Source organism: Delphinus delphis, chromosome 10, assembly GCF_949987515.2.
Source record: "Delphinus delphis chromosome 10, mDelDel1.2, whole genome shotgun sequence".
In the NCBI taxonomy this organism is placed as follows: Eukaryota; Metazoa; Chordata; class Mammalia; order Artiodactyla; family Delphinidae; genus Delphinus; species Delphinus delphis.
In genome coordinates, this window is record NC_082692.2 from 52,931,690 (window position 1) to 52,945,624 (window position 13,935).

Sequence of the window (13,935 nt, forward strand, 5' to 3'; positions counted from 1 at the left end):
GAAAAATCATCTAGGTTGAAATCTTTAGGAAAGACAGGTGCCAAGGAGAATGGGACATAAGCAGTAGGTCACATGTGGCAGAGGACAGATGGAAAATGAAGCTGAGATGCAAGTGCGTAAAAAGAATTCAGCTATATTCAACTCACTGTTAATAGCTGAGTGTGGGTTAGCATGAAAATACAGAATCCCTATTAGCTGCAGACACAAGGAGAGTTCACAACCACTTGTCGGCTCTTTCTCCACAAACCTCCACTGGACACTCATAATTAAGACTGAGGACAGGGCAGGAGATAAGAGAAAGTCTCTTGGTGGTTACAGGTCTCGTAGGAAGGGAGCAGCTGCCTCTGCAGGAAAAGCACAAACCTTTCCCGTTTCCTTGTCCTACAAGAAACGACAGTTTGAAGCTACTGAGGGAAAGACAACGCTGTTACCCTCTAGACAGAGGTAAAAACTCATACCTATTAAGTAAAGAGAAAAGGAAAAAAAAAAAAGGCTTCTACTTCAAGGGTAGAAGCAAAAAACCATGCTGGGCTCCGATGATTAAAGGTTTCAGCTGAGGAGGGGCAGGATTTCTGATAAAGCCTTGCCCCCAAGATTCAGGGACAGAGGGTTCCTAAGACTGAAGCTGGACCAGGAAAACAGCTGGACCAGCCCCACTACCCATAAACCAGCCAGCAAGAACAGAATAAGAAGCAACGGCAGTCTACCACTGGGGAAGAAGAAAACCCCCTCTATGAATCATGAGAAAAAAGAAGGCCTAAAGTGTGGGGGGTGGCACAGAAACATTGAGGACCCAATAATTCCACTCCTAGGTATATACCCAAAGGAATTAAAGCAGGACGCAAACAGATGCTTGCGTGCCAATGTTCATTACGCATCATTCATTACAGCCCGAAGGTGGAAAAGCCCAAATGTCCATCAACTGATGAATGAATAAACAAAATGTGGTATATGCATTCAATCAAATATGATTTGGCTATAAATAGTAATGACTGACACATCTACAACATGGATAAACCTTAAAACATTATAAGTGAAAAAGCCAGACACAAATGGCTACATGTTCTGTGATTCAATTTATAAGAATGTCCAGAATAAGCAAATCCATAGATAGAAAGTAGATTAGCGGTACTTAGGACCAGCGTATGTGGGGGATAGGAAGGTAACAGCTAAAGCTACTAGGTTCTTTTTTTCTTTTTAAACATCTTTATTGGCGTATAACTGCTTTACAATAGTGTGTTAGTTTCTGCTTTATAACAAAGTGAATCAGCTATACATATATATATATTCCCAAATCTCCTCTCTCTTGTGTCTCCCTCCCACCCTCCCTATCCCACCCATCTAGGTGGTCACAAAGCACCAAGCCAATCTCCCTGTGCTGCTTCCCACTAGCTATCTATTTAACATTTGGTAGTGTATATATGTCCATGCCACTCTCTCACTTTGTCCCATCTTACCCTTCCCCCTCCCGGTATCCTCAAGTCCATTCTCTAGTAGGTCTGTGTCTTTATTCCTGTCTTGCCCCTAGGTTCTTCATGAGCATTTTTTTGTTTGTTTTTTAGATTCCATATATATGTGTTAGCATACGATATTTGTTTTTCTCTTTCTGACTTACTTCACTCTGTATGACAGACTCTAGGTCCATCCACCTCACTACAAATAACTCAATTTCCTTTCCTTTTATGGCTGAGTAATATTCCACTGTATATATGTGCCACATCTTCTTTATCCATTCATCTGTTGATGGACACTTAGGTTGCTTCCATGTCCTGGCTATTGTAAATAGAGCTGCAATGAACATTGTGGTACATGACTCTTTTTGAATTACGGTTTTCTCAGGGTATATGCCCAACAGTGGGATTGCTGGGTCGTATGGTAGTTCTATTTTTAGTTTTTGAAGGAACCTCCATACTGTTCTCTACAGTGACTGTATCAGTTTACTTTCCCACCAACAGTGCAAGAGGGTTCCCTTTTCTCCACACCCTCTCCAGCATTTGTTTGTAGAATTTTTATGATGGCCATTATGACTGGTGTGAGGTGATACCTCATTGTAGTTTTGATTTGCCTTTCTCTAATGATTAATGATGTTGAGCATCTTTTCATGTGTTTTTTGGCAATCTGTATATCTTCTTTGGAGAAATGTCTATTTAGGTCTTCTGTCCATTTTTGGATTGGGTTGTTTGCCTTTTGATATTGAGCTGCATGAGCTGCTTGTATATTTTGGAAATTAATCCTTTGTCAGTTGCTTCATTTGCAAATATTTTCTCCCATTCAGAGGGTTGTCTTTTTGTCCTGTTTATGGTTTCCTTTGCTGTGCAAAAGCTTTTAAGTTTCATTAGGTCCCATTTGTTTATTTTTGTTTTTATTTCCATTTCTATAGGAGGTGGGTCAAAAAGGATCCTGATGTGACACATGTCATAGAGTGTTCTGCCTATATTTTCCTCTAAGAGTTTTATAGAGTCTGGCCTTACATTTAGGTCTTTAATCCATTTTGAGTTTATTTCTGTGTATGGTGTTAGGAGATGTTCTAATTTCATTCTTTTACATGTAGCTGCCCAGTTTTCCCAGCACCACTTACTGAAGAGGCTGTCTTTTCTCCATTGTATATTCTTGCCTCCTTTATCAAAGATAAGGTGACCATATGTGTGTGGGTTTATCTCTGGGCTTTCTATCCTGTTCCATCCATCTATAGTTCTGTTTTTGTGCCAGTACCATACTGTCTTGATTACTGTGGCTTTGTAATACCGTCTGAAGTCCGGGAGCCTGATTCCTCCAGCTCCACTGTTCTTTCTCAAGATTGCTTTGGCTATTCGGGGTCTTTTGTGTTTCCATACAAATTGTGAAATTTTTTGTTCTAGTTCTGTGAAAAATGCCATCAGGGTTCTTTTTGAGGTGATGAAAATGTTCTAAAATTGACTGTGCTGACTGTCATGCATACCTACAAATATACTACAAAAAAATGGGCTGTACACTTCAAATGAGTGAACTGTACAATATGTGAATTATATCAATAAAGCTATTTAAAAAATTAACTGAAAGTGCACCAATAGACACACTCATACACAAAATTTAATAGATGATAAAAGCAGTATCTCAAATCAACAGGAAAAACATGAACTCTTAGTAAGATCTGACTTAGGAATCTACCCCGGAGATATACCAGCAAAATTATGAGAAGACACACAAAGATTATTGCAAGAGACTGGAAACTATCCAATCATTCATCAGTGGTATGGGACAGATTCAAAAAATTATGGTACATCCACACTAGAGAGTACTATGACACTTTAAAAATAAAAATGAGGGCTACCCTACTTCTGTTATGCAATGCTCTCCAAGATATATTAAGTGAAAAAAGCAAGTTGGAGAAATGCATGTGTATATTTTAAAAAGGGGACTACAAATAGATTTAGTTATAAATGTTTATTTAAAATATAGCAACAATGGAAAGATAATCAGAAAAAAAAATTTATGGTTGGCAATAGGCTATAAGGAACAGAGAAAGAAACCACACTATTTTGAATATACCTTCTTTGTAGCAATAACTAATTTCATTGAAAATCAAATAAAATAAGTAAATCTAAATGTATACTCAATTAGTAGCATAACCACACAGAAGACTATTCCAAGTGACTTTAAAATACAGCAATTTGACTATTATCTCTCCAGTGGGATATACCCTAAGGACAAAAATGAAACTCTGCAAAAAAGAAACTGTCAATGTTTTGAGAAATTCTGTTGATAGAAGGAGATACAGATAGAAGATATATAATAGTAAAAACTGCAGTCCTGAATCTGAATTAGAATATCAGTATGAACTCATGATATATTTTTCTTTAAATTAAACCTAACCCTATGCATTGAAAAAAATCTGGAAACAATGATCAGATGAGTAACAATAAGTTCCATTAGTACCCACACTGTAGTTTCCACATACCATTTCCCACAAAAAGGAACCAAAGCTTCTTGGAGAAGTGGCTGATTCCAGGGCAGGAGCAGAAAATATGATCTCATTATACCAGATATCAAAGACTCTATCAAAGATTATTAGGGTCATGTGACAGAACAGCTTGGATATTAATAAGGATAATAACTGGGGACTTCTCTGGCAGTCCAGTGGTTAAGACCCTGCCCTTCCACTACAGGGGGCATGGGTTCGAGTTCGATCCCTGGTTGGGGAACTAAGATCCCACATGCTATGCAGCGTGGCCCAAAACAAAACAAAACAAAACAAAAAAACACCAAAGAAACCAGCCTGAACATTAAAAAAAAACGGGGGGGGGGGGGATAATAACTGTATTGTCTTGAAATGCATTACATATAGTTAAATGCAAGAGTTCATAATGATAACAAAAACTATCTGGTCAACACTGGAGGATACTAGTTATTTTTACCTCATTATTTTGACAATTAGTAAATAAAGAATCATACGAACTATAAACTATAGTTTATATATAAACTATACCACTGGGTAACCAAATACTAGTAAACAGTGGAAGTTTCTCTTTATAAAAGTATTCCAGCTAATGAATGAAGGAATGACATAATTAGAATATCATTTTGCAAACCCTAATGAATAAGAGATCTAAACACTGAACATTAATGGCTGCTACCGTCACTGAACAAGACCTTACGTGCCTTCCTAATGTTACATGCCAGCTGGTGGAAGAAGAGCACTACTTATGAAGTAGTCTTGCCAAAAAAAAAAAAAGACTGATTCTGATCAAACTTTAGATCCAACTACCAATTTATAGGAAATACAGAGAAAACATCATAGGAATGAAATCAGCAAAATCCAGACTGTGGGAAACTCTACCACAAACAAAAGCCAAGAATTTTTTTAAAAGGCACTGAGGGAGAAACAGATTAAGAGACTTAATAAACATGTTAGGACTTCCCTGGTGGTGCAGTGGTTAAGAACCCACCTGCCAATGCAGGGGACACAGATTTGATCCCTGGTCTAGGAAGAGTCCACATGCCGCAGAGCAACTAAGCCCATGAGCTATAACTACTGAGTCCACATGCCACGGCTACTGAAGCCCGCGCACCTACAGCCCATGCTCCACAACAAGAGAAGTCACCACAGTGAGAAGCCTGCACACTGCAACGAAGAGTAGCTCCTGCTCGCTGCAACTAGAGAAAGCCCACGTGCAGCAACAAAGACCCAACCCAGCCTAAATAAATAAACAAATAAACATGTTAACTGAGGTAAGCAGAAAAATGGCCTCCCAATGTGTTCACATCCTAATCCCCAGAGAAAAGATTAACTACATGGTAAAAAAACTTTAAAGATGTGGTTAAGGATCTTAAGATGGGGAAATTACCCTGGGATTATCCTGGGCCCAAGAGTCCTTATAAGAGACAGGGTGGAGAATCAGTCAGTCAGAGGAGATGTGATGACAGAAGCAGTGGTCAGAAAGAAAGATCGGGAGGATGAGATACTGAGGGCTTTGAAGATGGAAGAAAAGACCATAAGCCAAGAAATGTAGGCAGTTTCTAGAAGCTGGAAAATTCTCTAAGGTCTCCAGAAGGAATACAATCCTGCTGAAACCTTGATTTTATACCAATAAAACCCATTTCTGACTTCTGACCTCCAGGACTGTAAGAAAATAAATGTACTTTGTTTTAAGATACAAAGTGTGTGGTAACTTGTTACAGCAGCAATAGAAAACAAATATATTAATGAATCACAACATGTGAACCTTATTCAGATCCTGATTTTTCTTAAAACAACTAATTTAAAAATTTGTACTACATTTTTAAAAACTAGAAATTTAAACCCAACATATTTTATATCAAGGAATTTTTTATGTATAATAGTATTGAGGTTATGCTATTTTTTTTAAAGAGCACTTATTGATATCTTTGAGACATTAATAGAAAGACTTAACTGATGAAACAATATATTTGCAATTTATGATAAATTCAATATTATAAAGATATCAAATCTTCCCCCCAAAAGATGACATCCAATGTAATCCCAATAAAAAGCCACAATTTTTTGGTGCAACTTGACTAGCTGGTTCTAAAATTCGCATGGGATAGTAAATAAAGACCCAATAATAGCCAACACATTCCTAAAGAATCTGGTGAGTGAATATGACACAGCAAACATCAAGATTTACCACGGAGCTACAAATAACTTTCTTGAATTTCCATTTAGACATCTTTCAACTTAGCCTGCATCTTGGCTAAGGATCCTTTCAGTAGAATACTAAAACCCTGAAAAAAGAAGAAAAAACAACTAGAGCAGTATTCCAATTTGCTCCTCACCAATTTCTTAGGAACTCAAATGCCTCCATTCAGATCCTTTAAAAAAAAGAGCAAAAATAATGTACTTTCTAACATGTATATATAAAATATAAAATAAAAATATAAAACATATAATATAAAATATACAACAATAAAATATGTAAAATATATAATATATGGGAATTCCCTGGTGGTGCAGGGGTTAGGACTCGGCACTTTCAGTGCCAGGGCCCAGGTTTGATCCCTGGTGGGGGAACTAAGATCCTGTAAGGCTCGTGGCTCAGCCAAATTTTATATATATGTATGATTGTGTATATATGTGTATGTGTGTATGTGTGTGTGTATATATATATATATATATATATATAGAAAGAGAGAGAGAGAGAGAGAGAGACATAAAAGCACAAATAACATACCTTTTAACAGGTAGAAAAACAGAAACCCCAAAAAGCAAACTTTGGGCTACAACCAAGCTTAAATTTTACGGTGTTTTTAAGCCACAAAACTGAAAATTTTTAAAAATGTATGGGGAATTCCCTGGTGGTCCAGTGATTAGGACTTGGGACTTTCACTGCCAAGGCCTGGATTCAATCCCTGGTCAGGGAACTAAGATCCTGCAAGTGGCATGGCATGGCCAAAAAAAAAAAATTATGAAATTTTATTAACCCCAAGAAGTCCCAGAACCTTTGGGGTCATTTTCCTATTCTTTCTTTCTCTCTCTCACTCCCTTTTTACCTCTGAATTACAAGTGGTTGAACATCTTTGAGTAATCTGACATCAATAAACTCACACGCAGGTTGTCATCTTGGTGACAGAGTTTTAATTCAATATAATGTTTAATCTTCAAAATGATTTAAATCAGAAATGTTGTCAACCAACAATAGAGCTAAGTAATTGCACGCGACAGTAATTACCCCCAATTTAAGAATCACAACTGGGACTTCCTTGGCGGTCCAGTGGTTAAGAATCCGCGCTTCCACTGCAGGGGGCAAGGGTTTGATCCGTGGTGGGAGAACTAAGATCCTGAATGCCACGCAGTACGGCCAAAAAAAAGAAAAAAAAAATCACAACTTTCCATGTAAAAGTCAGAAAGCCTGACAACAAGAGTTCTTGAAATCTAGGTAGGACATAAGCTTAATTCAGAGTCATAGATTTTTTCCACCATAGGTGCAACAGAGGAAAGACATGTGTTATTCATAACAAGCATACTTCTGTAATGCTCCTTCTCTCATCCGGAAATACTGTAGGTGTACAGGACTTTTTTCCCCCACACAAATTAACTCAGCATCTAAGAAAATGAGTAAAAGAATGGGATAGAATAATTGGCAAGTGAACATGTATGCACAGATCAAATAAGTAAAACAGGATGGCTTACAAATTTTGAAAACCTGAACAGAAATATCAGGTTTTTATATAAATATATTAAAAAACTATTTCCCTCAAAAAAGGAGGGAAATAAGTAACTTAAAGATACTGATAAATTCTAGGTAGGGCAAGGGGGACAAGACAGGAAGTATAACCCAATATTTCCACTGCTAGACACATAACCAAGAACAATTATTGGAGACACACAGTATTCTTCCCTGCAGCTCTGCAGCCCAAAGGTATATGGCCATACTTGGTAGCCCTGCTGCCAGTCATTTAAGTAAATAAAAGCCCTGTTTGAAGTTATCAGAGGCTAACACTTTTGTGTGTGTGTACACAGTTTTACTATATGAGGTTTCCAGGAATGCAGCCAGCAGATAAATCAAATGTGCTTTCACACACTTTCACTGATTCTACAAATACTGAGAGCCTGCCATGGGTACAAATGCTGGAAGGTGGGTACATACAGCAGTGGGAATCTTAATAAATTCTAGTTCCTTCAATTTTCTCAGTGAAGTAGGAAGCAAGGCCATCAGCTGAAACTGATGATGGAAGCAGAACTATTGATAGGTCTGAGGGGAGAGGAACAGATGAAAGAATGAACCAAGAAAACATAGGAAGATTGCCAGGCTCCAAAGAGGACCCACTTGAAGGTCAGGAATTTAAAAGGAAAGCAGAGGCTTCCCTGGTGGCGCAGTGGTTGAGAGTCCGCCATGCAGGGGACACGGGTTCGTGCCCCAGTCCGGGAAGATCCCACATTCCGCGGAGCAGCAGGGCCCGTGAGCCATGGCTGCTGAGCCTGCGCGTCTGGAGCCTGTGCTCCGCAGCGGAACAGGCCACAACAGTGAGAGGCCCGCGCACCGCAAAAAAATAAATAAATAAAATGAAATCAGTTAGAGGTTTTGTGTTTTTCTCCATCCACCTTCAGTTGCACTGGTGCAGATGCAGGGTAGGTAGAGTTCGATTAACTAGGATTACATTTTATCAAATGAGAACCACAAAGGAAAAGTGAGGAGGGAGAAGAGAATTAAAAATGAATGTAAGGGTGTGATTGACTGACTAGGATATTTAAACTCAGACAAGAGGGATAATGGGACAGTTAAAACTTAAATGAATTGGATGTCACATGGGGTGGTCAATCTCTTTAAGATGGTATAGTCAAAGAAATAAGGTTCAGAATTTATAGTCACAGAATATCACAACCACCAACAGTAATGCCGCTGGTGAAGTCTGAATAATGAGCAACCACATACCTGTAGTGGTCTGAATCGGCATTTATAGCAATATGTACTGATGCAGCCATCTGACTAGCATTATGTCTTCCTGGGTAGTCAGGCTGGCACATTTACATATTGAAACATTTTATCTCATTATAAAGTATGTGTAATTTTCCTTTATAGTACAGTTAGGTCATTACTGGGATTTTTTAAAATGATGTGTACTGAGTATTATCTATAAATTTTATTTCAGGATTGTAAAGGGGGCATTAAAAGAAGGCACTGAATCTGACAGGGTTCAGAATCACCACCCTACAGAAACTCCCATGCACATGTACAAGGTGACAATGCAAAAGGACAATGCGAACAGGAAAAAGTTAAAAACAACCTGGATGTTCTTCCTATATGGCAGGTAAAAGGAAGAGACAACATCCATATATACAGATAGACTTCAAACTAAAAAATAGTATATTGTAAGAAATTGATGGTTTATAAGATATACAATCAAGGTGATGCTAACATTGAAAAGTATCATCCTTCAAGTGGCAAAAGGGCTGTGATTTTGGATTATAACACTTGAAATCCTAGCACATTACTAGCCCAGCACTAGTTATAATATAAATGGTACTTACTGTTTTCTCCATTTTTAGGGTCAACTTGTTATAGTTGCAGATAGATAAAATTAAAAAGTGAGAGTAGAGCTGACAAATGATAGGATATTGAAGAGGTTTACAAAAGTACAGAAAAGGAAAGGAAAATCCTGATCTCCCTTGGTTTAAGTACTCCACCAATATACCAGGTCTAGGACCTACGCCAAGATACTTTTATCTTCTTTTCTACAAAATGAGGAAATAATACTGACTTTCTAAGGCCACCTTAAAGATTAAAATGAGATAATGGAAATAAAGCACTTGAGACAATGCCTGATACTCACTAAGGACTTTTAAAATGGTGGGTATCATATTTAACTGCATTTTATAAGGGACACTTTATTGCTGTTGTACCATTTTAAAATTTGGGAACTCATGAAATCACAGGACTATCCTTACCAAAGTCAAACACCAGAGCATATATATTTTATATAATATACATACCTATTCCCACATTTTTAATCTTCAATTATGATTTCTCCACTGGGATGAAGACCCCAACCGTCCATTTAACATCTCAACTTGGATGTCAAACGACCTTCTCAAACCTAACTTTTTACTTCCTTCACCCAACTTGTTTTCTCAGTCTTCCCCATTTCAGTAAATACTACCCTCTATTGGTGCTCAAGCAACGCAACTACCCCTAACTGCTCTCTCTCAATGCTCATATTCAATGCAAGAGGAGGTGCTATTGGCTTTACCACCAAGTCACATAGCAAATCTTCCACTTCTCAGTACTGCCACTGCTACCAAACAAGCCTTAGCCACCATCGCTCTCCTTCTGCTTTTGCTGCTTTACTGTCCACTGCCCACAAAGCAGCCAACCCTCTGCATAAAAACCTCTGCCAATTTAGAATAAAATCCTACGAAGCTCTTTCTACCTGCCTCCTCAACTTCACCTTTCTGAACACCTCACTCATTTGTAAACTCTAGCCATGCTGGCCTTCTTTATGTTCCTCCACAGAACTAGGTTCTCTGCATTTGCAGTTTCCTCTCCCTAAAGGCATTCTTCATTCCTGTATTTCTTTCCTGTCTGTACTCAAATTTCACCTCACTTCCTTTACTTCCAAAATAGTCTCATCTTCTCCTCATTCTTTCACATCAGTTGATTTACAAACACTTGTTACTTGAAACTATTCAATTTTTATACCTATCTGTCTCCAAGACAGCAGTGATCTCACTCTTCCCTCCTTTAAATCACTCTCTCAGTGAGGTCTTCAATGACCAACTATTTAAAATTCCAACATCTGCATCCTGCCCAACATTCCTATTCTCTTCACTGCTTTTCTCCAAAGCATTTACCACCATCTAACATACTACAGATTTTAGTTATTTTATCTTGTTTATTCCTCTGCCCCCAAGAGAATCTAAGCAAGGATTTCTGTCTGTTTTTCACTATTGTATCCCAAGTGCCCAGAAGATTGTCTGCACATAGTAAGTCCTCAATTAATATCCAAATGAAGCTGAATGAATAAGCCTTTCTAGTCTTGTTCACAGGTGGGTCTTCAATATCTGGAATAATACCCAGCATATAAGTATAGTCACTCAAATTCACTGTTATTAAGAAACTCAAATTCTGTAGTACTATCAGATCCAAAGAAAAACTGTATTTTGTTCAGCATAACTTGAAATTTAAGTACATTTCTATTTGTATGTATGTTCAAAAAATTCCATGATACACTTTTTTCAAAAGATTTAAATATTCATTGTATCTTGAATAAAAAATGATGACCTAGCTTGGTAACTTAGTTTATAAATCCCAAATAAACTAATTAGAATGCCCTCTCCCTAACAATGTCAGAAAAGCTCTTATACTACAGAATTCAGTAGAAAGGAGAGAACTAATGATTCAAGGAGAGATCAGAATTAATGAATTAATGTCCTTGAGAAGGCAAGAGGGCATGGGATACACATGCCTTCATACCCATGTGGGGGGATTGGTACTAGTGGGAAAGACAGATAATTTGTTCACTATAACAGAGAAGACAGAGTTATATGGGCACAGCTACAAGGAAGTATGTAGGTGAGGATGTGGGAGTTCTCTTCGGATTTCTGAAATTGTCTCAGGCTATAGTATCTACTGAGGACCATGGAGAGAATGTGTAGTAAAGAGGTAAGAACTTGAGTCAGATCCCTGAAGGATTCTAACTCTTAAGGATCAGTTAAAGGAAAAACATAACACTGAGTAGAAGTAGTGCTTAGAGACAAGAAAAAACAGGATACTGTGGTATCACAGAAGCCAAAAATATGTTTCAAGAGATGGGACTACTTAACTGCCATTCACTGATGGTACATCTGAGGAGTGAAATGGCCCAAAGCCAATTCAACCACAGCCAGCGTAGAGGTGACACATCAACCTTCACTCGGGAAGGATAGCAAGCATTACCAAAGAGCCGACTTTCTACAGCAGCCTAGGCTGTAACACAAAATCACCTATCTTGAGTGTGTATGCTCTTCTTACAATGTAAGTAAATTTAGCTTGTTTCTTCCAAAGAAATAAAACTAATCCCCTAAACAGTAATGACATATTCTTAAATATTAACTCCCAAAGTTTTTAAAAATAATAAAGAGATAGTATATAATGGAGCACTGAAGTGGTTAATTCTCAAACTATTATTCTTGTAAAACGTCAAATCCTTCCAAAACTCATATAAGTTTCACCATTAAATCTGCATAATAATTTTACAGTTTGCTTTTCTTCTCCATGATGATAATGCTTTCAAAGTACAGCCTATTCGCTGGGTAATAAGAATCTATTACTAAGAATCACTTCATCCACAGGACGTTTGGGCCAACATTTTAAAGCAACACTGCCACCAGAAGACTAGAAAGAAAAGTTACTGCCAAAAACCACAGTTCAGGCTGATTACAGAATATTTACCTGGTCTCCCAACTTGGCTACATTACAACCTGCCTACTACCGGCTCTTCAGAAACACTCATTCCTTCTTGTACCTCATCCTTTTCTTTTTTTGTCAGCATCAGCTAACCTTCTACGGCACGGTTTCAAATACGAGTCAGTCCTCAACTGCGGCAAAACAAAATGACAGCATTCAACTGCCTTCCGTCGGCCATAACGAAAAGCAAATAAATAATGCCATGAGGTCAGCATCTTTTCATTAGATTTAACAGTAAACTTAATCAGGCATGCTATTAAGCTCTAAAGATGCCTTAGACACGAAAAGCACAATCTTCCAGACACAGACACACACACACACACACACACACACACACACACACACACAAACTATATAAGAAAAAAAGAAACAGGCGATTAAGTAGGATAAAAATCACTAATGAAAAAAGAAAAAATCACTAATGAACAGGGATTAACTTGACATCTTTCAACTTAAAATTTGTATCCTCATGTCCTACGTCTTGGTCTGGGTAGTGTTTACATAGGTACGTAGAAATGTAAAACGTCTTCGAATCTTTTATGCATGTAAATGATCACTGATTTTTTAAAATACGTGATGAAACATTATATCCCACTGACAAGGAACTCCGCACGGTGCGGTGTCACGGAATCGCTGAATTTGTCACTGTTCACAATTGTGGAAAAAGTTGGTCGTGGTGGGAAGTCGGTCTCCGGCTCGAGTTCGGAGAGGCAGGCTCCCCGGTGGGGGATCGTCGGGGGACCCCGAGTTCGCGAGGCGGTTCCGAGGTGACCGACGCCCCCCCGAGGGGTCGCCCGGCCGGCCTCGTACATCCGTGATTAAAGGGCCGACGGGGGAGGGCGTGCCCGGCCAGGCCGCGCCGCTGCCGCTTACCCGGTAGTTGCTCGAACCCACCCAGCCGGTGAGAGCGTCGACCGTCTTGCCCAGACAGCCCAGGTCCTCCTCCAGGTCTGGGATGGCGCCGGGGACGCCGAGGTAGAGCAGCAGCTCCTGGCCGACCTGCAGGCGGCCGCCTACGTCCTTCTGCTGCACCTGGGCGCTGAAGTACTCCATGCAGCGGGGTTCCATGGCCGCGACCGCTCGCCCGCCCGTGAGGGACCAACTTTCGCCGAGCGCCGCCCAGCCGCCAGCGCGGGGCCCCACGGGAACGGGAGGGACGCGCTCGCGGGTTCGGCCGAGGCGCGGCTCGTGGGGCGCGGCGGGTGCAGCGTCAGGCGCGGATCGTCCCCCAAACGAGTCAAACTCGGCGCCCCCCGCGCCCCAACCCGCTTCAGAGGCCGCGGCCGCCGGCGACGTCAGCGCGCGCTTGACGTCAGCGCGACGCCGGCGGGCGAGCGCCCGCCCGCCTGTCCGGACTCTAGCTTCGCGGAGGAGGCGGGGGCGGAGGCGGAGGCAGGGGCGGGAACCGTTGGGGACAGTGGGACCCCTGCGGGGAATTGGGGTCGGACCGTGTTGGCACCCCCGGGAAGCCGACAGTTCTCTGCAACCCGCCATCTCAGCAGCCTGCCCTCGCCCTGTAAAATCGAGAACACTTCCAGGTTTTCCTCCACTTGAA

At 40.0% G+C, this 13,935-nt stretch overlaps 1 protein-coding gene across 9 annotated transcripts in view; it reads right to left on the reverse strand.

Moving 5' to 3' along the window:
- The window catches only part of CLASP2 (cytoplasmic linker associated protein 2), a 177,766-nt gene extending 164,103 nt beyond the window's left edge, over positions 1 to 13,663 (reverse strand). For all 9 annotated transcript variants that reach the window (XM_060022121.1, XM_060022119.1, XM_060022118.1 and 6 more), the window contains exon 1: positions 13,254 to 13,663. In XM_060022121.1, the coding sequence (XP_059878104.1) occupies positions 13,254 to 13,448 (195 nt within the window). In that variant the 5' untranslated portion in view covers positions 13,449 to 13,663. The remainder of the gene's footprint in view (positions 1 to 13,253) is intronic.
- Positions 13,664 to 13,935: the final 272 nt, after the last annotated feature.